This window comes from Manacus vitellinus, unplaced genomic scaffold, assembly GCF_001715985.3.
Source record: "Manacus vitellinus isolate BGI_N305 unplaced genomic scaffold, ASM171598v3 scaffold_2_pilon, whole genome shotgun sequence".
Taxonomy (NCBI): domain Eukaryota; kingdom Metazoa; phylum Chordata; class Aves; order Passeriformes; family Pipridae; genus Manacus; species Manacus vitellinus.
Window position 1 is genome coordinate 7,251,732 of NW_021940208.1, and position 27,681 is coordinate 7,279,412.

At 46.0% G+C, this 27,681-nt stretch overlaps 2 protein-coding genes across 3 annotated transcripts in view; one reads left to right on the forward strand and one right to left on the reverse strand.

The window, feature by feature from the left end:
* The first annotated feature begins 1,879 nt into the window (after positions 1 to 1,879).
* ENDOD1 (endonuclease domain containing 1) lies at positions 1,880 to 15,169 on the forward strand. Its single transcript, XM_008919337.3, has 2 exons — positions 1,880 to 2,563; positions 8,216 to 15,169. The coding sequence occupies exons 1-2, from the start codon at positions 2,270 to 2,272 to the stop codon at positions 9,347 to 9,349; spliced, it is 1,428 nt and encodes a 475-aa protein (XP_008917585.1). The 5' UTR covers positions 1,880 to 2,269; the 3' UTR covers positions 9,350 to 15,169.
* A 3,637-nt stretch (positions 15,170 to 18,806) lies between these two features.
* SESN3 (sestrin 3) overlaps positions 18,807 to 27,681 on the reverse strand; it is a 38,363-nt gene continuing 29,488 nt past the window's right edge. For both annotated transcript variants that reach the window (XM_018071178.2, XM_018071179.2), the window contains exon 10: positions 18,807 to 27,401. In XM_018071178.2, the coding sequence (XP_017926667.1) occupies positions 27,315 to 27,401 (87 nt within the window). In that variant the 3' untranslated portion in view covers positions 18,807 to 27,314. The remainder of the gene's footprint in view (positions 27,402 to 27,681) is intronic.

Sequence of the window (27,681 nt, forward strand, 5' to 3'; positions counted from 1 at the left end):
GTGCTTCACCCAGAGGGTGGTTGGGCACTGGAACAGACTCCCCAGGGAAGTGGTCACAGAACCAAGCTCCCCAGAGTTCAAGAGGCATTTGGACAATGCTCTCCGGCACATGGTGTGACTCTTGGTGTGGTCCTCTGCAGGGCCAAGAATTGGACTTGATGATCCTTATGGGTCCCTTCTAACTTAGAATATGCTATGATCCTATGATTACTTTTCTCACATGTCCCTTCGACCACATCATCTGCCTCTTTGCATCTTCCTCGGGCTCCCAGTGCTCCATCACATTAAGCATTGGGTATTTGCCTGCACTGCTGGTGCTGCTTGGCTTGTTGTATTCTCACCCTTCAATGGGTTTGGAGGAGGCAGCTCCAGATCCTGTGCTGCCACCAGCTGACACTGCCACCACCAGCTGACACTGCCCACTGCCAACCCAATGAGTATTTTGCCAGAGCCCTTCTGCTCAGATCAACAGCCTTAGGGCTGTTTTGGATCTGATCTTATTACTCCTTTTGGCATCAGTCCCTACAGGCCTCATTCCCTATCCCTACCTATAGGTATAACTCCCTGTTGTGTCCATAAAAGCACTTGATAGCAGATAAGCTACTGCAGCACTGAGTCATCAAAACCTCTGACCAACTGAGAAGATATTTTCTTCTGCTGCCCAGGTAATTTCAAGTTGAGGATCAGAAAAACATCTAATAGCTAAGGTTTAGCTTCAGTTCTTGATTTCCCAAGAGCCTTTTTACATTCAGGAAAATGAAATTTTGTGTCTGTACTTTCCTTTCTGTCTCCTTTCCTGAACATGACTAACTCTTTCTGTCAGGCCTGGGTGACCAGTCATCTGCCTGGACCAAAATCAAGCCCACTTACTACATTTCCTGCTGTTCCCCATCCTGTCCAGCCTGCTTCTGTCTCCCCAGATGATATCACCACACTAAGAGATGCTGACGTATTTCCTTGTCTTGATACTTCCAGAAGTCATCTCTGAGTAGAGGAATTATAGAGTGCAGTCTATTTTTAGCCTATTTTTATTTTACAGGCTCCTTCTCTGACCCTGGGCAGGCACTTCAAGCACTCACTGTCCCGTTTCATCACTTGTAATATGGACTACTCCTACATTGTATAAGCACTTGTGGAATGGTAGCACTTGGACTTTTTTGCTTGGAAAACATATTTTAAAAGGAACTTGTGCCCTATTGGCACCCAGGATTTTTTAAATTGTTGGCAACACAGCTGATCACATTTCACTTCATGGGTGGGAAAATGCCATTTCTTGACTCTGAGGAACTGCCCTGTCCTTTCCATCCCCACTATTCTGAAAACACCAATTTTCCCAGTCACTGAAAGAATATAGCCTTTTACTCAGCAGTAGCCAAGGTATCACAGGCAGCTGTTCACTGGGCAGATGGCTGCTCTGCTGAACATAAACTCAGAGGAGCGCTTTCATTCCCTTTTTTTTTACCAGTTCTACAGGTTTGGTCAAAATGTTTAGAGGGGTATGTGATCTGAGGGTCTTCATTCTTCTACTTTTTAATCTCTTCTGAGAGAGGATCTGCCATGGTGAGGTGATACTGGAGGGTCTTGAGTGCCCCATACAACGCCAGGAGAGAGAGGGGTGAATGTCTTTCCCAGGCATCTAAGCAGCATGTGGCTGGCAGCAGTAGTGATTACAGTCACCCCAAAAAGAGGAAAAGTGGATTCCCAGCAGCTTCAACATCTGCCACCTCTCTTCTTCCTCTCCCTTGTCCAGGGTTGCGGCTGGAGAGGACAACTAATACCTTCTTTGAGGCGGTGAATCTGACTTTGCAGCATCCCCCTTGACAGCCCCAGGAACATTTCTGGCTGTGTCAGCCAAAATTCCTGCCGGGGACTGCTGCAATGCAGCACACCACACCCCCGCCGGCACTGAGCCCCAGCCTGGACAGCCGGTGCTGCTCAGCTCCAGCCCTGCACTGCCATAGGCTTCCCTCCTCCTCTTCCCTACGAGCCTGATGATTTCAGGTTGCTTGGCGTTATCTCCCGCGGGCAGTTGGCGTCCGCAGCGTGTGTCAGAGCAGCCTGGCGCACGGTCGGTTTCTCAACGTGCTGCCTGCAGAACGCGCTGGCTCCCCGAAGGGATCGGCTGTGGTTTCATATTTCATTTCCCTCACACGCTACACCCGAATTCCAGACGCTTTCTGGTTTCGCTGCTGCATGGACTTAGAGCATAGGTCCTTTGCCGTACCCAGCGGAGGCAGACGGGGCTTCCCTCAGCGCCGGGGAGTGGACCATGAAGACGTCAATTGTATTTTGGCTTTGCATCTCAGTTTTCCCAGGCTTTTCCCAGGGCAGAGTTGTTAGAGAGGATGAAACTGGTTTTGCTGAGTGTAACGTGTTCTTCCCTGGACAAGTCCCACCCGAAGGATTTACGGAGCCGTTCCATGTGAAAATCTGTCAGCAGTACAACAAAGAGCCACGCTTTGCAACCCTCTACAGTACTAAGGACAAAATCCCCCTTTATTCAGCTTTTAAGTTTACAAAGCCAGCCCAAAGCGAGGAGGAGAACTGGCTGGTTGAACCGCAGGTAAGTCAGCTTTTCCTTTGCTGTAAAGCAAATGTTCCTGGTGAACATTTCCTCTGGGGTGAAGCTGGGCTAGGATTCTGCTAAGGAGGCAGGAAATCTGCTTGTTGAACTTCTGTTGGTATGAATTTAACATGAACGGAACTTATTTTTGTGCTTGGAACTAAGCAAACAAATAGTTCCTTGTCCCAGGTTGCTTATAATGAAAACTGTGAGGCTGCTGCAATGCCAGGGGAGAGGAAAGTCCTCTTTGACACCAGCTGATGTGTCTGTCCTGCCGAGCCAGCTCTCGGGGGCAGGGAGAACTGCCGGTGGGTTAAACATCGCAGTGTCAAGTTGAAGTTTATTCTGTTGCCATTGTGATCGCAATGTTGATAGGAGTTCTTTAGCTTCACTGAGCCGAGATAAAACATTCATTTGTGGTTCACCAAGTTGATGCTGCAGCTTTTTGGTGTCTCTGTGTTGCAGACTGTTGTAGGGAAATGACTTGCTGTGTCCTGGAGCGTGCAGGCTTCAGTCAGGTCAGAAGTATGCAGAATTTTGCTAGAACCTCTGTGGTTTTTGTCTCCCCTGACACTTGGCATGTTTAAGCAAGGCCTTCACGATGTTAAATTCAAAGGAAATCCTTAAAAAATTGCTGGTGCCTTAGGAAAGCATGTACTGTTTACCTCTGCTTTTCTTTTTTGCTGTGTTTCAGATATTTCAGCAGTGATCCTGGGGAATTTTATAGTAAACATCAAGCTACCCCGTCTGTTGAGCTCAGGAAAGATTGTCAGTGTACAAGGGTGCTTTGTTGGGGCAGGAATGGTTGTAGTGTTCGAACACTGTGTTGGGAGTGCTACCCTCAGGTGCTAGATGTTGCCAGAATCAAAGCTCACCCCTCTACCAGGAGAGTGTCTACTGTGCTTATTTTTCCTGATGTGGGGCGATAAGATACTAAGGCCACAGGTAGCGAAGATAGGAGATCCTACACCCCTGTCTTCACCTTGGACTGTCTCTCTGCTCTCTTGGCTGGGCTTTGAGTTGCAGGAGTTCCTACTGGCCTTTTGATTTTCTCTCCTTCCACTTCACAGGCAGCTGTGGGAAGTGTCTGCTTACCCTTTTAAAAAAGAGGGAAGTGTTTTGTGTACTCTACCATTATTGAGTCAAAGAAGGGTGATGAATTTTTAAAGCACAAAGAGGAGACCTAGGTGAGCAAGGATTTTTGGTCGATGCCATGGAGGCAGTAAGGTAAAGCTGCTGACTTTAGATCCTTCCTCACTTGCTTTGGGCACTGACACTTTCTGTAACCTCTAGACCCCATATTTACTCCTGCTCCTTGTGGCCTGACTCTCCAGACCTGCCCAGGCAGGCTCAAAAGCTGTTCCTGCCATGTAGCAGTGGGCAGCCCTTCCACAGCAACTTTGTTTCTCCTTCGCCTTGCTCCATCTGGCTTCTCTGCCCCTCTCTACTCCCTCCCTCTTTACCCATCACCTTGTCTTTGTTCCTGCCAGCACCCTAGAGCCCCAAATCTTGTGTATCCTGCCACAGAAACCTACTGCAGCTTTAGAGATAATTGGTCAGGTGCTGCTTTTAGTTGCTCTGGCTTCTCCAAAGCATCCCCGCAGGTTTATATTCTTAGTTGACACTAGCGGGTCCCCTTCGCCCATTGCTGAAATGCAGGTGTCTCAGAGATAGAAGGTAGCAGCTCTGCAGTTCACTGCAGGAACCTCCATCTGAGACAGAAAAGTATTAGGAAAAAAGTCTGCAGAAGAAACTGTAAGGGGAAGAAATCTGGACTATGAAAAAATCTTATAACTCGAGAAATAAGTACATACACCCTTCTCAGGTACTACCACACTGGATCTGGGATGACAAATTGGGGAAGAGCTTTCATACCCATTATGTATGTTCTATCAAGGCTAGGTCAGATGGCTTCTGAAGGGAATCCTTAGCAACACCTGCTCTGCAGCATAGTCCAATGAGGTTATATTGGTGATTTTCTGGGCAACTTCCTTGCCAAGACAGCGATAGCTGGCTCAATTGCATAGTGGTATGTGCATGCACATGGAGATGCGGAAACATAGCAAATAGAAAGAAATGGCGATAGAAGCACACTCAGCACTTTGATGAGGGCCTCAGGTTTGTCATATGTTTTTCTTTTGGGTAATGACGTAAGTGGTGAGGAAACCGTCTCACCCCCTGCATGCCTACCTCCTCAGGAATGTCTGCCTGAGAAACAAATGCCAAATGTAGCACAGAGGCAGTAATTGGGTGAGAAGTGTGAGGAATGTCAGTGCCACCCACTGCCAACTGGCAGCTGGAAACAGCGAATTAATTCAGCAATTAGTGGAAAATTAGAGAGCAGGAAGGGTAGGCTGATGAGTAGGGTACTGATGGGACTCCCTGGGGCACAGGTCTGAAAGCCTGCTCTGCCACAGATTTCCTAGAGGTTGAGAGCAAGTCACTTAGGTGCCTTTTACCTTGTTTTGGTTGTCTGAAAATCTCTATGTTTGATTCTTTCTGTAGCTTAGAGAGACATGGAAAACTCTGGAGTTGATTTTTCCATCCTAATATATGAGGGGCTGGATGAATCACCTTGTGTTTTCATTTGGTTGGTGACTACCACCAGGCAGATGACCAAGGTGGCATTGTGCAGCTATAGTACAGCTACCTCTGAGCTGCTCTTGCCATCTCTCTTGGTAGAGAATCAAGAGAAACAGGTACTTCTAGAGCAATGTCTTTCTACAGAAACCTTGGCATAAGACACACTTTGCCTCCTCCCTGAGAAATGAATCCCACACTAAATTTGGATGAAATATTTCCACTGCAATCAAAGGTATAAGCATACCTGAGTCAGTAGCAAGGGGAGTGGGATGCTGAAGTTCACTCGGGTGGGGAAGCTGGGAGGTAGCATTGTCCTGCCTTGTTAAATGACCAAATGCAATGAAGTTGCCTGCCCTAATAACTGTGTGTTGCCATACTTTTAATCCCCCTCTGCCTCTGCCCCATTTACGATACTGCACCCCCCGCTTAATGACGCATCAATATTGTTATGTGCTAACATCCATACAGGTGTTCAGGTCATAATTTTTTTTTTAAATCCCCATCCTATAAATGAGGTGTTTACCTGTCTGCTTGGATCTTGCCCTGAGCTGTTCCAGGTTATTTGGTCTGGTGGCTTCATGGGTGACTCCATGAATGCAGATATGCTTTGAGGTGACACAAGCCAAAAGCTTTTTGAAGCAGTGAGGAAAGGTAGCTTACAATGCAGATTAAATGCAGTGCAGGAGACAGCTTGCCTTTGGGGCTGAGCTGGAGGAGGCATAAAAACCTCAGTTATGCATGAGTTATTACAAACCATAATATGAGTTATTATAAGCATAACTAGATGATGTCAGAGCCTTACACATGAACAGCACACAGCTGCATTTTTATCATGTTCTTTTTTAATTGGACCTAAACAATCCCAATGGTATGTACAAAAACCTGAAGCTGGACAGGTAACCAGGGACATATTTTCTTGATAGGTACCACAAGATTTGTATGTAACAGCTCATAAAGAGAGAAGAATTAAGTTTATACCATCTGTTTAGTGTAGGCTGGGAATTTCTGACAGGAAGCAGAGCTGATCTGTCTTGGGTCTTTGTGTCCTTGTAGTATGGCAGCATTTGCCATGGGAGTGAGATGGGATGAGTGTCTCTGCGAGGGTGTAGAGTTCCGAAGGGTCATAGCACTGAGGGCAGTTCCTGGGCACAGCCTCACACCTGTGCCCTCTCCCCCTCACCTGTACTGTGGAATTAAACACACTAGGTGCATCTCTTGTCCCATGGCACACCATCATCTCATCAGAACAGGGAGAATGGGGGGGTGGGAGTGGGCAGGAGAAGATAGTGATTTTGTTGAATGCAAAATGTCAGGCCTCATCAGCCAGCTGCAGCTTGTGAGTTTGACCTGCCTGAGCAAGAGAAGCAGAATAAGTCAGCAGTAGTGCAGAATAAGTCTTTTTAAAATGGTACATTTAAAAAAAGCTATGACTTGTGCATCAGCACATGGGACTCACTGTGTCCTTCCAGTCCTGAAGCAAGAAGAATTAGATGCTTCAAAATGAAGAGCAAGAAACATCCTTCAGCTGGAAGTTGAGGCAATGCAGCCCTCTGCAATGGCCAGTCTTGGCACTGTGACCAGGCTTGGTGCAGAGGGAGCCCTGTGCCTTGACTGCAGGGGTTTGGCTGATGCAGGAGGCCAGCCAGAGCTGCAGTTCCCAGGTGAGGGTGATGGACAGCTGCTGACACTTGCTGGCACTGGCCCTTTCACCCTCACTCTCAGCCCAGGCTGGTGAACTCTGAGAAGGTAATGTGGATGCAAACTCTCTGTAAGGTTGCAAGGACATAGTTGGATGTCTGTCCAAGTGCACTGCAGGGTGACCAGGGGACAGGGAATGACTGGGCAGTGATTCAAGGTAGACTATGAACTGACTACCATAGATGTCTCTGAAGTACAATATTAGTGCAGTAAACAGTTTATAGGCCAGGGGCAAAGGCAGCAGGTTTAATTGGGCCAGCACAGTGCTGGGAGCTGAGGGCCACAGCCTCTGAAACAGAGACTACTGGAGGCAGTGACTGCTGGAGATCGTCTGGCACTCCCGAGCTTCTACCAACATGTTCACCCTCTAATTTGGGAATGAAAATAACAATCTTGGCACAGCCCTCTGGAGCGGCTACAGGCAGTGTCAATGGGAGTGACTGTGGAGGAGACATGGCTGCAGCCACCTGGGGAAGACCGGACACACCCTGACATTTAATGCTTCTGAGAAAGATCTGAACACACCCTGACATTTAGTGCTTCTCCTTCCACTGCTGTAACTGCCTCCCCCCTACCCTGCCCCCTCCCCTTGTGCATGACTCCAGGACAAATTCCCACTGCAGTAATTGCTACCTCTGGCTCCACTACACTCCAGACACAAGCAGGTAGCACAGATTCCATCGAGGCACTCTCATCCATGTTATGCCAGAAGCTGTGCGGTCACTAAGGATGAGTTTCAGACTATTAATGACAGGAGGATCAGACTACTAATGATCAGCCCAGCAAGAGCCCTAGGAACTCACTACTGTGTCTCTTGTTCAAGGGAGGGAAGTTCAGGTCACCTGACATGGTGCCTGTCTTCATTCTGGCTTCTTACACAGTAAGTGGTGAGAGGTAAATGCCTTCTCTAGGCATCTTAGATACCAGGGGTTGTTTTTCCCCCCCCATGGCTTGGATTTGATAGTTCAGAGGGACTGAATTAAGGTGGCATGGTAGCTTCTTAATGAACTTCATGTACCACCATCGTAGGATGATGAGAACATGGTCCTGAATCAAGGCATCTATTCAAATCTCTTCTAGAAAAAAGCCAAAGTAGGTGGCTGGTGAGATTCTGGAGGCTGTGCTGTGGACCAGACTGGAGAGCTGCAAGTATCCTTTGCAGCCTACACCTATGTGTTTGACAGGGAAGCTAAGTAGAGAATACACTCCTCTCAAGCACTGCAAGGAAAGTAAGGAGGCGGTGCAGGATTTCAATCCAAGGTATGGCATGTAGTAGCAGTCATAATGAAAAGTACATTTGAAGGCCCATTTTATACATTGCTTTCTAGAAAGGTGAATTGCATCCAATAACTCTTCTTTCTACTGTTTCAGATAGATGATCCAGAAAATGACTTGCATGAGATGGTGCATGAAGCTGATATCACTGGCACTGTGGCCAACCTTGGTGCAAATCAAGCCCTGACCTCAGACTATGTGGGCTCTGGCTATGAGAGAGGGCTGCTCAATCCCAGCTTGCTTCATGAGAAGGATTTCCAGATGGCCACTTACACACTCACAAATGCCGTCCCTCTAAGCCCAGCTCTGAGCAAAAACTGGCACAGAGACATCAGGAAGGTAGTGGAGCAAGCTCTGATCCCTCACTGCTCCAAGAAGGATCATCTGTATCTCCTCGCGGGTGCAATTCCTTCCAGTGCCCGAGTTAAAGGCAAGGTGTCAGTGCCAGAGAGCCTATGGCTGGCAGCCTGCTGTGATGCTCCAGACGGATGGTCCCTGGGACTAGTGAAAAAGGTTAATGATGAAAACAGCCTGGCAGACCTCACGGTGGGAGAGCTGGAGAAGCAGCTTCTAGCAGAAGTTCACTTGTTCAAGGGCGACTGTGGGAAAGACAAACAAAACCAGGAGAAAAGAGAGGCAGTATTGCAAGCTGTCAGTCAGATCCACTCTGGGGAGAAAGTAGAAACAACTGACAACCAGGAGACCAAAGACAGTGGCTGGGTGAGAAAAGTGGCTGGCATCATTGCTACCCCTTTCATCAAACTTCTGGAACTCCTCATCTATGTCTTTGTGGAGCTGGTGAAATTTGTGTTTTATTTTCTGTGGCTTGTTGTCAAGCGAGTTTGTGGTACAGTTCTGGATGGACTCTACAGCTTGTGGAGTGGGTTGCTGTCCTACCTAAAAGCCATCAGCATGGTGCTCATAAGCATTCCTTATGATCTGGGGAGGGTCATCGTCAATATCTTCCTGGGCTTTCTGCAAATTGTTCAAGATGTGGTGTCCCTCACCTACAGGATCCTGAGCATCCCAGTGGGGTTTGTCCTTCACCTCGCTGCTTTCCCCTACTACTCCATCTGTGCCATTCCATCTGTCCTTAAAGACATAGCCACCGGGATTGGGGGCACCTTCTCTCTGGTCATCAATGCCACAGTCGCAGTTCTGCATGGCTTTTATTACCTGGCTGCTCACATAGTCAAACGATTTGTCCCTAAAGGCTCCTCTGATGACTGATAAGGATGGAAACCAAGGCTGCAAATACACGGAGTGAAGGAGTAGTGGGGCAATGCTTTAAGATATGTGGACAAATGCTGTCAATTTTGTTCTGGTATTTATTGTAGTGACATTATGAACTGACTGGGGAATAACAGGGAGGGCCGAGGCAATGTCTCTCGGGGCCACCACCATTGTAACTCAAATTCTGCCTGTTCTAAAATGTTTGGGTTTTATTGGTGCAGGCAACAAAGTTTCTGTGACTTGCAGGTGTCAAGATGCTTCCTCTGGGAAATGCTCACTAAATGTGGTACGAGGTTATTTCTTTCCAGCTTTGATGACACTGAGACTTACACAGTGGCAGTGAGCTCGGCAGGAGCCCATCCATGCTAAGAAGGTGATGATGGTCAGAGAAGGATTATAGTTACAGAGAGTTTTCTGGGACTTGAAGAAAAGAGAAGGAGACAAAAGTGAAAGGACTTGGGGCTGGGAAACAGCAGGGAGCAAGGTGGAATGAGGGCAAGGTCCTGATGTTGATTGCATTGCTCATTGCACTGGGGTCCCACTGGTGGAGGGAGTGCAACTGGGTGCATCTCATTGTCCTCAGGCCTTTCCAGACATCTGAAATGGAGTGGATCTTGCTGCAAGAAAAGACCCATTGCCCATTTTTTCACATAGTGGGAAAGCATTTTCCCTTAGCCATACCAAGGCCATCTTCCCCCAACCCTTCCTTGCTCTCTTGGTGACCACTGAAGGTGTAATCCCTGAAGCTTCAAGATGTGATGTTCTCTGAAGGTCTAAGCCCCTGAATGTCTGAGCGTGGAAGCCCTTGTGCCTGCTCCAAAGCTCAGCGGCATCCAGGAATCGCACTTTTGGCTTCAAATCTGTTGCCACCTGCCTTGCCTCTGTTGAGAGCTGACTGTTCCTGAAGCACACAGGGGACTACAGACTGTCAGGTGGGAGGAGAGGCAGGAGAGGGTCCTGGAGTGCAGGATGTGTTTTGCTGTGTAAACACCTGCCGAGTGAGCCCATGCACAAGCAGACATCTTAATATCGGAGGCAGAATGAACCCTTCTTCTGCATTGCTCATCATCTCACTCTTCACCCCTTCTCCCTGACAGCATGAGCCATGTTCCCTGACATCTGGGATACTGCAGCTGGCGCACACGCAGGGGATTTGCAGGGGACCATCAAGGGTTTGCAGCCACATGAGGGCCACAGGGACATTTGCTGCTGCTGGAGGAGGGCACAGGGTTGCTGCCCTTCCCCAGGGCTTTGGATCTCTTGGTGCAGTTGCCTGCAGGAGGGAGGCTCTATGTCTCAGCAGTATTTACTTTTGCTAGACTCCAAGAGGCATTTGGGAGTCCTACATATATGGATCTTTCCCTTCATTCCCATCTCTGTCCCTCCCTTCAGGACCATGTTGGTGTGGACCTCTGATCTGCCACAGCATCCCATAATGAGTCCTGCGAGTGAGCAAGCAGGTGATGCCATCCCATAGGAGACCCAGTGGTGCTCTGTTGGTAGTGGCCAGTCCTGGGTTGAAGAAAACCCAGTTACTAACACAACAGCTTTGCCCGTGTCATGCTGCCTGCAGCAAGGCTGAGCTGGGTGTAGTTGGATTAAAAGGGAAAAGGAGATTTACCTGGTTCATGATGGGACAGAGAGTTGTTTCCTTAGCTCAGGGGCTGTGTCCAAGTCAAGCAGATGTGCGTGTATGTCCCAGATCAGCACACCCTGACCAGGTGGCACCCTGTTCAGCAGTGGTGCAAATGGCAAAGTTGGTGGTGCCAACAATGGGGATGAAGTAGGAAGGCTGCGGGATTAGTGGTAAAAAAGGATGACTCCTTGTCTCACCCTTCGTGGGGCACAGCTGGTTTATGGAGAAAGAGAGGCCATCTGCAATCAGTGCTGGCTTTGTTCAAGAGGAAAGGCGGCTTTTGTATGCCAATATGGCTATAGTGGGTAGAGTCAGCAGTGTTTTACTTCAGGGATTTTGGGTGCAAAGGGCGAGGTCCAGGTTGCTGCTCCCAGCAGGCCAACAGCAGCCTGCTAATGCTCTCCAAACTAAACTTTGCATCTGTGTCCACTCAAATATGTCTTTTCTGCTGCTGAGACAGGTGCAGAGCTGGTTTCCCCCTCCTTCACGAGACCCTGTCTCAACCCCACCACTCCTCTTGGGCTGCATGACAACTGTCAAGGCAGGAAAGCATCCAGCTCAGGTCCCAGGAGATGCCAGAGTGGGGTGACCGGGACCCCAGCCTGGGGGACCCAGGATCCCCAGCAGCTTCTGAAGGCACGTGTTGTGGCAGTAGCTCTCAAATGCAACCCAAGCACGGGAGGAGGAGCTGCCCCCCACAGCTGCCTGTCTCGTGCCTTCTGTTTGGCCTTGTCTCTGACCCATCTTAGCTGTGAAGTCTTGCTCAGTGGCCAGGGATGCACTTCTTGGGGTTTCTTCACCCAGAGCAGCCTGCCTACACCTTAACGCAGCAACCCCTGCATCCCAGTTCCACTGGCATCTCCAGTGCAGTGCCCAGTCACAGTGATATGGGAGCTCATGTGCTCCCAGAGACAGCAAAGCTGGGGAACCTCAAGAGGTCTGGATTGTTGTATCCCCATCACAGTCACTCCCCAGCCTAGCTCGGGTCAGGCCCCCAGGTCTCTACTGTATCTATGACTTCTGACTGCAAGTGGACAGTCCCTGAAATCTAAGGCACTGCAGCTCTGTAGGATTTGGGCAGATGTGTAACAGTGTTACTAAAATTGTCTTCACACACTTAGATTTCAAACGCTAAGAACCGTAACTGTCATGGGGCATTTTTCTTCCTGGCTACACATCTGGGCGGGTGATGGGAAATCTGCCTCAAATGCTGAGCAATTATCACAGAACAAGCAACATCCTGCTACAAAATGCTGTTTGAGATTATTCTTATCTAGGTATGATTTATGGTTCCAGAGCTTTACTCTATCCTTGGAAACATATGGTTTCAACAAAATAAAATGACTTTTCCAAAGTGGGGCTGGTATAACTTTCTGTGGTAGTTGCAAATGAGATAATGTAATCCAGGGTGCCCTGACTAATCGAGAAAGCATCAGCAGCACAGTTGTTCTTTGTTACAGCTTGACATCTGATATTAATGGCCTTTATGTGCTTTTAGTGCTTTTAAAACACCTTTCCTCTCTCAAAACACTCTAAGACTCAATTGATTAAGCTGCAGAATATGTAGGTAAAAGCTGAGGAGCTGCATGCAACAAATTTAGCTCTGTATGTGCCAGGAGAGGGGATGCTTTGATTCTTGTGAGATGCGATGAGATGCAGCTGGGGTGCAGCATGATGGCCAGTTTGATACAGAAATCACATCACAGCAGCGTGGTTCTTCACAGCCGACAGAGACAAGCTCCTCTTGTATGGTGCTGTTCCTTGGACCGGCCTATTATCACAACTTCTTTAGAAGGAGAACAAGCACACTCTGAAAGTGGCAATTTTCCTCCTCTGACAGTATGGAGATCCTGGGATGAGTAAACCAGATGTTGACACCTACATTTTGCAAATACCTGTCTTTGGGCAGACGAACCCCTGCAGCTGAGTCTATATCCGTCTCAGGTGTGTAGAAGCTGGTGAGGCACTGGCACAGGCACAGGTTGCCTGGAGAAGCTGTGCCTGCCCATCATTGGAAACAGTTGAGATCAGGTTGGCAGGTTGTGTGGAGCTTTCAGCAGCATGGTCTAGTGGAAGGTGTCCCTGCCTCAACCAGGTCACCCAAAGCTTCGACACAGGGGTCTCTGCACCTCGAGGTGACCCTGGTCTCTGCTGCATCCACTCTGGGACCAGGCATTGATAATGGAAGAGGGACTCAGCAACCCCAGCAGCACAGCCCTGGGCTCAGGCCCTCTGGGTCACACCTCTGCTGCCATTGTGTGTTTTGGAGCTCCTCACCTCTGTGTGGAGCTCCATCACCAGATCCGTCCCTCCCTCCAGCTAGGGAGCTGCTCCTGTTCGGCAGGGAATCGAGCCATGCTTGTTCACAGGTTATCTCTCCAGCATAGTCATGCCAGAAAATGGGAAAGATATTGGAAAATAAATACCAGTGTAACTCGTTTGGCCAGGAGGGATTGTCTGGGAGCACGGAAGGTTAGGTGTGTCCAGGGTGTGTGTGTTAGTGTGGTTGCAATACTGTGGGTTTGGCATGGGACGATTTCTCTTTGCTGCACAGTCTCCTAGGCTGTTGGACTTACTTTGATTTGGGAATGGGTTCACTGGGCAACATCTGCCATTGATTTCCACAGAACTGGTGTTTCTAGCCAAGCAGAAATGCCTAAAGACTTTCCAGTGGTGTTAGTGTTACAGCTGTTTGGAAAATCTCCAAGGAAAGATATCCTGTCAGAATGGAGTGATTTATCAAACAGAGTTCTTTTCATGGCAATTTACCATTTTTAGTGGAAAAGATTTTTCAGGACCAGGCTGGAACAAGCAAGGCCAAGAATCATCCAAGAGCAGCCCAGGGTCTGGATTAGAGATTTGGATGTGGACATTCAGCACCTGCTTCTGCCTAACAGTAGGTTTGGCATGTGAATATGGCTGTCTCCATCTCAGAGGAGTATCCCTCAGCCATGGCCCACCTTAGCATATGTGTAATTTCTCCCATTTGTAAGGGCAGAAAAAACCCTGTGTCCTTTCCAAAAATACTGAAATTATGACTATTCCTGGGAGGTAGAAGCCATTTTCTACTGAGCCACAAGCAAAATTGTCTGCAAAACTGAAGCAGAGGTTTCAAAATCCTCTGCAGTATCATCTTTATTAATAACTTGATATTTTAAACTAATTTAACATGGTGAGGAATGGATATCTGGAGCAGATGTCACTGTGTGACTTTTCCAAACCCCCAGTACTTACTGGTAGAAGACAGTTATGGACCAAAGCCAGGAGCTGCAGCAGGTCTCTGCTTGGTCCTGACATCAAAAAGCTACTGAGATAAGTGGAGGAGCTCCAGAGGGATGGACTCATGGAGACATCACTTTCTGGATTTATGCCACCCAAATGTAGTCATTTAAAATTTCTTCTTTGCAGGCACCAGAGTCCTTCCATTCAGTATGACTATCTCACCAGGCTTTTACCTGGGCACCTCGTCTGGATGCCTAAAGCTGGGGCTGATGAACCTTAGCTGGGGTTGGTGGCTGATGGGGTTTGTTCCACTCATGAAGACCTTTGAGATGTGGTTCACCCAAATGATGGTACAGGTGGGGTGATCTTTCCCACAGTCCTGTGGAAGGCTCTTGGGTCACTAAGTCCTTCCATACGGGCAGGACTGATACCAGGGTCTGATGCCTCCCGAGTGCTGCTTGAAATGACCCACAGTGCTTGCAGCCACATTTGGATGGGGATACGGATTTGTGTGTGGTCCCACTGAAACAGATGGGATTAAGCCCTGTGTGCACCTCAACCACATGAGTTGGCCTGACCTGTGTGGAATGATTCCAGACCCCAGAGAACTTGGCTCACAGTTTTTTGAGTTAATGCAAATCATGTGCATTTGTGGGGTGGCTGAGTTCATCCTTCACCCTCAGGCATCCGCGGGGTGTAACTGTACACCTTTGCACTGTAGGTGACAGCCTGCACTTGAAAACACCATTGCACTTTTCAAAATTGAGATGAGTATCTGATGTGGAGCAAAGGGGCTGCCTTCTCAGGGATTTGTGAGAGCATGGAGCCCATGGCTGCAGAAGAGGTTTTAATGGTAACAACAGGCATCCTGGTGTCAGAGGGGTGCAAATGGTATCTGAGGCTCATCATCCCACCAGTTAAGGAGGATGACAACTCAGATAGAATCATAGAATCGTTAAGGTTGAAAGGGACCTTTAAGATCATTGAGTCCAACCATTAACCCAGCACTGCCAAGTGCACCACTAAACCATGTCCCCAAGTGCCACATCCACATGTTTTCTGAACACTTCCCGGGGTAGGTGACTCCACCACTTCCCTGGGCAGTCTGTTCCAACTCCAGACCAAATTTTTCCTAATCTCTAATCTAAACCTGCCCTGGTGCAATTTGAGGTAATTTCCTCTCATCTTGTCACTTGTTACCTGAGAGAAGAGACAGACCCCCACCTTGCTACAACCTGCTTTCAAGTGTCATCAAGGACAAGGGAACAAGTGCTCAGGCTCCAGTGATTAAAGGCAGTTCTGTCCATTCCCAGATCCTGTAATGCTTCATATCATCCCCACATGGGCGGGGTCCTCAAGGATCTAGTAGTGTGGGATCTATCTGAGAACCTGATACTTGTTTTTTTATTTCTCTCAGAAGTGTATTCAAAGTCTCATTCTTCCTCGGTCTCCCATTCCCAGCTGAGAGCAGATGCAGGTGTTCCTCACAGAGCACATTCCCCCAGTGTACCCTGCTGGCACTGCAGGGACTCACGAGGACACAACACTGAGGTTCTGGACCTCTTGTTGCTGTGGGGATTCTGCATTTAGATCTACTAAGTAGAGCTGGTAATGATGCCTCCAGCTGAGCTGCTTCTGTTCATTCTTTTTCCAAAAATTGTACTTTTCTTGTTTTGTTTTTCTTTTTTGGCAGGAAAAAACTAGAAAATAAAAAGGCTAGGACTTAGCTTAAATCTAATACTGTATTCTGAGCTGATTTTTTCAAATCACTGTGCTGTATTGCAGATGTAAGCTGCAGTTTAATCTTCTGTGAGCTGAACACTGCATGCCAACCCTATGCAGGTGGATCAGAGTCTCCTAGGAGATAATTCAGGGCAGATGTCACCCTCTGGTGGAGTCTCTCCCTCTCTCCATGGGCTGTAGAGGAAGCCAAGAGAGATTAGCTAGGCAATTTAGCAAGGCAAATTAAGTGCCTGTATTGAGGCAGCACCATCTCCCCAGCCCAGCTCTTGTCCTGGTGCTCTCAGTGCATTGTGAGAGACACGGCACCACAAGGTCAGCATGGGAAAGGGGGTCTGGGCTGATGCTAAACCCTTCTTGGTGGGGTCACATGCAGCAGCAGCAACTACTACTGGGGAACTCCTTCCTGGGCAATTCAAAACTGAATGTCACAGGTCACGACTGCTAAAACGCTTCCATTTTAGATGAAATCACATATTTTGTTGTATTTTCTGTATCCAGTTTTTGGCAACATTTTATTGGCTAGATATGTTGATACTCTGAACACCAGTTCCAGACAGGAGGAGGAGGAGAAGAACCTCCCTTCTGCAAAAGCACTTTCCTGCATGTCAGAAATGTTCCAGTTTTGCTCCAAGGGTCTGAAGAAAGCCCAGTGACAAAAACCACATGCAGAGGACACAGAGGGTAGATTTTAATTTAGAAAGAAATACAATTCCAGTGATTATGTTCTTTTATATATTGAAAAGTGTACAAAAATCAATGATATTTAAATGAGCTTATTAGGATGATGAGTGATGTTACTTATAACCTCTATAATTCTAGCTCAGGTTTGTAAAGCCTCTGCTCTGCTGGCCAGGTGCCTTACCAGATTGCTCCATCATGATCCCATTAGAAGTTTTTTGGGGGAGTTTGCATGCTCCCCTTTTGCCTATAATTTGGGCTAATTAAGTGTGTGTGGCTGAAATGAAGTCATGCTGGTGGGTGCACTTCAGTAGCAGTTCATGTACGCTCTGGAGAATATACTTCCACTGACAGTTTTGTACAGGGGTCCAGGGCTGATCACCATTTCTTCCCAATGCCATGGAGGCATGAGGAGCCTGAGGCGATGCTGGGAAGAAGCAAAGGAGACCCCAGCACAAGTGGAAATCCACCCCTACGGATGTGGGCTTGCTTGGGCCATGAGTGGAGAGCTGATCTCTGGTTGCAATGGCACGCTACTGCTGCTGCCCAGCCTGCTGCTGCTCGTGCCTTCTTGGATGCATCTGGGAGCATGAGTGTGGCTGCACTCCCAGCTGATGCTGGTCATGGGGCACACCAGGGTGTCTCCCCGTGCTTTGTGAGAAGGGAAGGGACTTGGTGCAGCTTGGGGTCAGCCCAGCCAGGTGTCTCCCCAGGGACGTTCAGCCAATGAACAGCCCATGGCTGCCCACCCATGGCCCTTTCCCAGATCCCAGGGGCATCCCACAGGGGTCACCTATGGGCTGCAGGGAAACTGTCCCGCAGCCACCAGCATGGTCACACGAGCATCCCTGTGACATGGTCCCTGGTCTGCCATTGCCCTCTGGTCTGTGGGGGTCTCTGGCCATGGGCTGGTTCCAGGGTGAGCAGTGTGGGCGCAGCAGGCAGTGGGTAGACGGCAGCAGAGCCATGGCAGCCAGGTGGATGGTCAAGGAGAAGTTCTGGGAAATCATCAACACACAGAGATATTTTTTGGCTTTGGATTTCCTGGAGGAACCATCTGGAGAGGTGAGGACAGGGTGTGGGGGAGTGGGGCTATCCTCTGCCTGTGCTGGGTACCCCTGTCTGAGTACTCACACCACGTGCTGGGGGAAGGTGCAGGGACCAAAATCAGGGTAGGGCAGACTTGAGGAGAGCACCATCCTGCTCTGCTGCTCACCTGTCCTCTGATACTTCTAGGAACTAAAGCAGGAATTCTACAGCAGCCCTTGTTTTTGAGGAATACTGAAAGTTTATTATCTTTTTCACAACGGTGCTGGTGCCCAGAGGTGACAGCCACAGTGCCTGTAAGGGGACTGAAAGCTCTGCCTAGATCTAAGATGACAGATATTTTCAGTGTTTTGAAATTCCCACTGAAAGTAAATAAATAAGCCCTTTATGTACATATATATATATATATATATATATATATATATACTCTCTCTCTCTCTCTCAAGAATATGTATTATGTATGTAATTATTTTATTGTGATCAGTGCATTTTTCAGGGCAGGATGAAGCTGAACCAGTCAGAGATGCCAGCAGGTAATGGCCATTGGTCACAGCCCTCCTCGGAGCACACACAGTACCTCTGAACTTTAAATAACTAAAGGAGTTATTTCCATTGTGAAGATAGGCCAGCTGAGCATCCTGCAGCTGGAGGATAAGATATACCCAAAAAACCCTAGGTCTGCAGCTTGTGTTAATTAGTTTTGTCTCTTCAGAGGGGAGCTGAGCACCTTTCCTAGGACAAACCGACTAGTGATCCCTCAGCTCTAAGTCACCCTTCCCTGGGGGCTGGATGGGGCAGAGGGCAGGACTGGGTGACTTGGGGGCAATCTGGCTGCTAGATAAGCTTGGCACTGCCCTGAGCCAGCATTGTTGGCACACATTTCCTCTCTCCTTCTCATTTGCTTCATGGTTTTATGGATCTCACCCACTGCTGCTCTGGAGTTCACTCTGGGCATCCTGGAAGAGGAATTAAATAACCTCTGTATTAAATAATACATAGATTAAAACCCACAACAGGGGCATGAAGGGGAAAGACACTTCAAGGACTGGATTTTGTCCCAAAACACAGAATGTTCTGCTCCAGAGATGTGTTCCCCAGCATGTGGTAAATGATGGCTCAAACAGGAAACAGGTTTTATCCATTTTATTTAACCAATGAAATTCCTACTGATAACAATGAAAGTAATTTCAGCAAGTATAAATGCGATACAGTTTTAAACAAACCCCATTGTTCCGTACCTATAAATAGATTTTTCAAAACCTCATAAAAAGTGCAGATTTATGAATTGCTGTTAAAATGTTAATACATGATTCCTTTGTTTAAAAATGCGTTTTTGTCTCTTAACTCACAAAAAAAAAAAAGTTCCTTCTGCATCTGTTCAGATAAATTCAAGTCGGGTAACTTAAAAACTAACAAAAGTCACACACAAAAAAAAATCCATCCCACTAGGTCAGTCTGTCCTCTGCAGAAAAAAAACAAACCCAACCAGCAACAACAGAAAAAAAAAAGGATAAAAGCTGCTCTGGGAACCCACAGTGAGCTCCTAGCAGCTGCCTCACCTTGCAGGCAAACCTCCTGTGAAAGTATGAAGCCTGTAGCCTGTCTCCAGAGCTCAGGGCAGGTGGGCCGGGAGGCAGGACAGGTGATGTGCCACCTGCCTGCAGGATGCTGTAGGGACTGTGGGACCCATAGAGCTACCACGCTTCCTCACTTTGTGGTGGTGGGAGGGAGCAGCAGGATCAGAGCTTTGTCCTTAACCCTCCATCCTGAAACACCCACATGGCTGTGGCAGAAGGAGGCAAGAAGCTGAGAGCTGCTGGGCTGGGTACAATTTACCCCCTGTCCAGAGGGTCAGAGGTGGGAGATGCAATGAAACACCCCTCCTCGGGCACAGCACTGCCCTGCCCTGGCCTGCCCTGGCCTGCCTGCCACCCCAGCCAAGGGGGCTCAGACCCATGGCTGCCAACAGAGAGCCAGCACTGCTTCTTTCCCCGACGTGCCAGGCTCTGCAGACAGCAAAACAAGGGCTAATTTTTGCACTCTAGAGAGGCTTTGAAGCTTTTCAGCTGCAGGAACACCGTGACCACATCTGCAGTCCAGCGGCTTGTCCATCCATCCCTCTCACCCCAGCAAGGCTCATGTTCCCCCCCAGGCACTGGTGAGCAGACTGTGGGGGGACAGCCAGTGGCAGGCTTACGGGCACAGGGGGCTGAAACACATGCCAGACCCAAGCCTTCCTGGTGTTTGGGTCCAAACGTAGTCAAACACAGGGTGGCCGTGCAGCTCTGATCGTGCTTTTTGCAGAGAGGGGCTCAGCTCACCCACAGTCCAGAGAGAACAGCTGGCACTCCTCTCTGTATCTACAGTGGTATTTTATCTACAGCAGGGTCTGTTTAGCAAGAGAAATTTAAAGTGGCTATGTTTATCAAGTTTGCTACTTTATGAATTTAAAAAAAAAAAAACAAAACAAAAAACAACAACGAAACAGAAAAACCAAACCCCAACAACTATAAATACAAAGACTCTCACACACCAGACACTTGCAGCCTGCGTGACTCATAAACTGCATCAATATTCTGTTAAAAAGCTTATTCTACTTAAAACTATACATAGTACAAGAGACCGAAAAGTGGCAGTCGTGTACGGGCACGCTACCTGCCCCAGGGTGGCCCACAGTCAGGTGCTTCCTAAAAAATCAAGGAGTTACAGTAACATGGCACAGGACTGCAAAGCCGATCACAGCTTCTGCTTACACTGCATACGAAGTACCAAGGGGAACACAAAAAAGAACTGGTGTTAATACTGATGGATTAAAGAGTAACTATAAAGATCAAAACAGACGTTCACAGCATGCTACATATATTGCTCACAAACTTTTTTTTTTTTTAAAAAAAAAAGGCTAATACAAAACAAGGAGTTGGCAGTCTGATTTTCAGTTATGTCAGATAGAAAGATAAAGCGTATACATTCATCGTGTGGCTTTCCAGCAAAAGGAGAAGAGGGTAAAACCAAGAGATTTCAAGTTTACAAAATTCCCATTTTTTTAAGCTACAGTTTATATCCAGTTCTGGTCACAGTTGTGGAAAGATCTCTGACTGCATTGCCTTGCAGAGTCCAAGGGCTGTAGCCTAATTACTATGATTTTTTCCCTAAAAGTGGCTGCATTACTCACCACCCTGAGTGGGCTGCTCCTGCAGGCACCTGGGCATGTGGCAGCCGGGTTGGAGGGAAGAGTTTTGGGTCTGGTGGCACGACATGAGCATGAAGTGAGGAATGAGAAACAGTTTTGGACAGTGCATGTTCGGACCTGCTGCTGTCGCTGCCCCTCAGACCCCTCAGCTGGAGACACAACGCTTGGTGATTCACCCATTTTGCCTGAAAACTCCCGTCAAATGCCTGATGGGGGCAAGAAAATGCAATTCAACAGTGGCAAGTTTTTCTTGGGCAGAAGTGACTGGTTCCCTTCCCCTGCTCCACCTGTGGAGTAAGCAAAGGGTCCCAGCCCTTTTCCCAAAGCAGCCCTCTGGACACCTTGGAAGGAGGCATCTTCCACCATCTCCCCTATGCACAGGCATAGAAAAGAACCTCTTGGACACATCAGTGAAGTTTCTGCCACTGACCAACACATCAACTCCTCCTGTGCTGGCCGTATCCCCTCAAGAATGCCTGTGATCTGTACCTCCTGATGCTGATAGCACAGCTTGCTCCCCACAGTTAGTAAAATAATTGGCATCTTCAGTACCACCTCTAACTGCTGTCAGGAACAAGGGCAGAATTCAGGTTTTTATTTTCCACAAGCCCTGGTGATACTCAGTACCCATAGAAATACCCAACCCTGCTGCTGTCTCCAGCAGCCACTCCACAGCGTGCATTTGGATTTTTTTCCCATTGGTAAGTGAAAAACCCAAATCCTCTTGTTCCAGAGGCTGGATGCAGTCTGCCAGGCTGCAAGACACCTGAGGGGATGCTGACCCAATGGCCCTGTAAGCCTGCCTGGCACAAAGGGACCTCAAATCCCCCATTAGATGTCCCTCAGAGAAACCTGCACAGTTGAATAGCTCAAACATGGGGTGCTTCGCCAAAGAAAGTGTTTCCTTAGTGTATCCACTGGATTTTTACTGTAACTCCAGAGATGGGCTCTTACATGCTACTGGCAAATGCTACCTAAATATACTGAGTTTCATCCTTTCAAACCACATATAGAATTTTCCTGTCCAGAAATAACCTAATATGGCAATTAAGTGTTTCTAAACATAAGAAAGAGCCTCTGCACTCAATTCAATCTTGTTTTTTCAAAGTTAAGGCTGGGAGGTTGTCCCTGTGTGGTTGCTCAGGGCTGTGAATTGGGAAGACAGGAAGCACTTGATGAAGGACGGGGGTGGTGACAGGTTGGAAAATGACAATTTTTGCCCCTAATGAGTGGCAGAAGGATTAAATGTCTGCAAAACAGACCTGATGTGTGTTTGGGGAGCAGCAGCATGACCACATGACAGGAAATGTGCTCTACAGAATAAATTAACACTGATCAAGATGCTCCTAAAGTTTCCTCATACTACTGTGCTCTCTCCATCTCCCACACCTGTGATCTATGCAGTAGGTATGAAATGCTAAATTAATTTTCATTTGGAGATAAAAACTTTCACTTACATTCCTAGATACAGAAAAGCTGGTGGATGCATCTCTTCAGATAGACATAGTGCTGGGGGACATTAGGGACTGTAAATCTGAAGTTCAGATAGTGAAAACTGACAATTTTGTCCAGCTCTTGGAATGATCATTAACAGAAAATTAATTCTTACACCTTTATATTCAGATCTTCTCTGGGAAAGTTCATTTAAAATGAATCCACTCCCCTCTTCCTTTATTTTGTGCAACATCATCCCTTACGGGAGAAGGATCCAAACCTCTAAGGAAAGTAACTGAAAGAACATCACTTGAGATCAAGAAGACTTCAGTATTTCTTTCTAGCCAAAACTTTTTAGCCCAGGCACAAGTTATCCACTTACTACCTCAAATGAATCTTTTCTGCAAGTAGAAGTTAAATAATCCAGCTCTTCTGAAAGGGAGTCCAAATTCTGGAACATGAGCCTGAAATGCATGCCTATGTTCATGGAAAACACACATGCATGAGAAACATTGAGAACCTGTTCTGCAAGAGCAGCAGCTTACAGTTTAACTGCTTTGGGAGAGATTTCTGTAAGCCTACATTAAGTCCCCAAAACAACCCATTTCATTAACAATTGCTGCAAATCACATGGATCTGGTACACATTATTCCTTTAATCTCTATGGAAACTAATTGTATTCTGTTGAATTTAGGTGACTAAGTTTCTTTAAAAATTTGACTCAAAAATGCAAGTGGGCACCTGCTAGGATTTTGCCGAGTGCCTGGGTGCTTAAATGTCCACTGAAATTTAGGTAGCTAGCTGCTTTTTCCAAACCCATGAAAATATCTATCAGCATCACTACAAACAAAAATACTTTTGAAGAATTTGGTGCTTTGAACTTCTGCACTCAAGTAACAGAGCAGCAAAATGTTTTCCTTTTTGTTCTGTTCTGATCTGTTTTACATTTACAGAGACCCACATATATAATTGTTTACAATCACTGATTTTCCTGTCCTTAAAGGCTTTTTTTAATACATAGGAAGAGCTGATAGTGGCAATTCTTTAACTCGTACAGCTGAAAGTACATCCTTTTCAAGGATCAAGGTGCTGGTCAAAGGAGATGATTGTCCTGCTCTACTCTGCATTGGTGCAGCTTCACTTTGAGTTCTGTGTGCAGTTTGGGGCACCACAATATAAAAAAGACATTAAACTATTAGAGAGTGTTCAAAGGAGGACAACAAAGGTGGTGAAGGATCTGGAGGGGAAGCCATATGAGGAGTGGCTGAGGTCACTTGTCTGTTCAGCCTCAAGGAGATTGAGAGGAGACCTCGCCAATCTCTTCAGTCTCAAGACCAATGACCAGTGACAGGACTCGGGGGAATGGCACAAAGCTGTGTCAGGGGAGGTTTAGGTTGGATATCGGGGAAAGGTTTTTCACTCCAAAGGTGGTTGGTCACTGGAACAGGCTCACCAGGGAAGTGGTCACAGCATCAAGCCTTACAGAATTCAGGAAGTGTTTGAACAGTGCTCTCAGGCACATGGTGTGACTCTTGGGGATGGTCCTGTGCAGGACCAGGAGCTGGACTCGATCTTGATGGGTCCCTTCCAACTCAGCATATTCTGTGATTCTATGATTTTCATTTTAATGAAGGCTTTAGGGCAAAGGATATATGTTTCAGTTCATCCTTGATGAAAATAAATCCATCTACAGCTCACCAAAATTCTGCTACAATAGTAGCTGTAGCAGCTATCTGCACAAAATGCACCCAAGTTTAAAATTATTATTTCTGTTTTAAAAATTATTTCTGTTCTTGTATGATGACAGTCTCGTGATGTTCAGCTGTGGGTAGAGTGTTCCGGAAAATGTAAATGCTTTCTCCAATTGGCACCTTTTTCACTTCTCTTTATTACAAAAAAGAATGTAGGAATTTCAGCAAGGATGTACTCTACTGCAACACATTTTAAAGTGACTCTGCAATGATAAGAAGCTGTCCATGCTCAAAAGCTCTGTTCCCTACTTACAGTGTTCCCTGTGCTAGTTGGTTAATTTGTACCTACCAAGCTTTCTCTTCAGTAGACAGGAGACTGTACACTTTGTTTTTATGTTGGTCATGGCTGGGATTTTGTAGACTAACAATGCTGGTAATTACCAATTTCAATAAAGGAACACAGAGGGAGAGTATCTACTTTTCCAATGATTACCGTACTCTTAGGAAAAATATTAATGAAGTGTGAAGATTCACATTCACGAGTGCTTAAAAACGCAAAAAAAATCCAAGAACACTTGCACATTAAAATTTGGCACAGTGTGAACCTAAAGTGTGCGAAAAGAGTATGGTAGCATTGTCTGACTTTAAACACCTATTCTGAACAAACATCTATTAAAACCCCAAAATTTGATTGTAAAAACTAGGCTATAAATTCTTGCACTGTAAATGCAAAAAAAAAATGCCACGTGGAAAACTTTACCAGATGTTTCAAGTTTGCATTTAATATTTAAAAAAAAAAATTGAAATAGCAAACTAGTTGTACAATGACATTTCCTATGACGGAATGTCTTGCAGGCCATATGTGACTTGATATGGCACCTTAAAAAAACCAAAACAAAACACTGGTTTACTACAAATTTTATGAAGCAATCCATTTATGGTTTCTGTATTTCAAATCTGGTCATGTACTTTGCTCAGAAGGCATTTGAGCTAGCAAGTATATTTCATATGAAAGAAGTAAAGGCACTCATGATTCCAAATGTAAAACTCAACCTACCCAAGAAGTCTTTGCATTTCTGAAGGGAAACTAAGCCATCATATTAGTTACCCAAGTCTAATTTCACCTCCTTTCCAGAGCTCAGCTGTGCTTCTTGAGAACTACTTGACTTTTCAAAACAAAGGAATTCAAAATAATACTGAACAGTTCCCATCACTTGAAAAAAGCAAAAGTATTGCATGAAAACTTCTCTCAGCAGAACTGTTCTATGCACAAAAGCCATTATGTATGGCCACTACAATCACAGGAGGGAGGAAAAAGAATCATAACAACTTAGAAAGTTAATCTAAGTTCATACACATGAGCATCTCAATAATTCTGAGAAATCTTTGCAGTTAGCTATACAAGATAAATAAATCTGATGTTCTATCCAATGCTCTCTCTAGAAGACAGTCTGATGCTGTCTGTTGGGTAGTTTTCTAAATAGCCAACACGGCATTAAAAAAATTCATTACTGATTTCTTCCTCAAAAGGTTTTCACATGCAGAGTCTGCAGTCTGAAAGTGCAGAAAAGTGTACAATCATTTAGCTTTCCAATCTGGAACAGATAGATAAAGCGGAAAAACCAACATGCGAAGTCACAGCAAGGATCATAAAAGGGAAAAAAGAGAAAACTAACTTTAGAAGAGAGTACTGGTCCAGGATTTTGTAAATGAAAAGTGTCAAAATATGACTGGTAGTATTTTTTTAACTATTCCGCAATCACTAATGAAAAAAAATTCTGTATTAATTTCTACAATCCAATGGAATATTAAAATCAAACCTGACGAGTTAGTTTTGAATGTATGCCACAGAAATAAAGGTCACCCTCCTCAAAAGAAATATGAAAAGTCCAAACCAACAGACAAAAGTTGAAGCAGTGACAACTTGTGTTCTACTGGGTAAGTTTAAGCATCTCTTTAGGCACTTCACTGGTTCATTAATGCAATACAAAATAAAGCTATAAATATCAACATTTTGTGCTCTTAAAAATTAGTCAAAAGCAACAAAAACCAGCACAAAAGTGTGACATTTTTGGCAGCTTATTTCTTCCCTTCCCCAATATTACTGGTTGTCCAAAAATGCTTTGTTTTGGGGATGCTTTGGCATCTCAGTATCAGGTTGTCTTAAGCCGTAAAAGCTAAAACAAAACTGCTAGGCCTTAGACAATAAAGAAATTTGGTTTTAAAATTTCTTTATGGCTATATAAAAAGGACACTTTAGCAGTGGCATGTCAGGGAAAAAAGCTTGATTTCTTTTTAAATATTGCACTTTTCTTTTGTTCACTCACACTAATGCATAGAAACTTTTTAAACTTTGAATATTACAATTTCATGCTATGAAAAAGTTATGGGAAGTAGATTTCTATACATCCAATATGAAAGAACAGATATGCTAGCCTTCCTTTACTTTCCTTAGTTACAACATTGATAAAGGAGAGAGTGCAAAAAAACCCACAACCCTATTTTTGGTCAGCCTGCGTATTAATTTTATAGGTGCCAACTAAAAAAATTGCAACATGTGATGAGCATGGATATTGTCAGGACAACTGAGGGTGACTGTCAGTAAAACAAGGTTATGCATGATTGAAACACAGTAAGTGTGACTGAAATGGCAAATCATGAGGCCTCTTCTCTTGGGAAGGGGCATGACAAAGCAGATGAATTTCGCACTTCAGTAGCATGCTGTAGGATTTATCAAGATTAATTTCACATTAAAGTGTGCTCGATGTTTGCATCCACATCTCGCATCACCTCCAATTGCTGTAGTAAGACAGTGACTGGCAGCAGTCTCCGGGAGACACAGAAGAATCCAGTGGGCATTTCAATGCAACACAGCCCGCGTGTCTCTGTCATGAGTCGGGACATGATGGTACGTTCTCAGGACAGGCAAAACTGATCTTCTGCTGGACTCCACTAATCTGAAAAATGATTGCTTGGAAAAAGAAGTCTCTAAGCACTTCACTCCAGTGCCTAAAGAACAAAGCGCTAGGATTGGATATAATAAAAACAGTTTCAGGATCCTGACCACTGCGCAGAAATCCAGGCGGAAACAATGCAGAGTAGTGCTCCTCAGTGTTACTTTTGTTATCATTAGTAATGTTAAGCATCAAGAAAATAAAACACGTCATTGCACATTACAGCCGCCAAGAAGCACGGCTAAACTTTGACACTAGAGAATTGAATAACCTGATGCTACATCACAAACAGCTTCTGGTGTGTATCTATTTCAAAAGGTCTTTACATACTCAGTAAAAACTTCTTTACTCCTGCCCAGCAAATCCTTCAGGTTAAGTGACGAGTTATGGCACGAAGGGCATACAGAAGTTCGGCTTGCATCCGAGCTTCCATTAGAAGTAGATTGACATGAACCTGTTAAAAAACATTAAATCAGCCATTTAGCTCACCTCTGAATGCAACATCATTATTCATTTAGGCTAAAATTTCCTACCTTTACCTTTACTCTCCTGCAGTACTGCAGTTCCTCTTGAGACAGTTGTGTAGTATGCCAATATGGACAACATCCCAAGACTGCAAGAAACTAGCCTCAACTGCTGCTTTAAGCAATCTTCCATCTGAGAATTCCTAATATACCTTTTTTAAATCTTAATGGCATTAGTTCTTCCTGAATTGTATTTTGTTTTCTTTACTA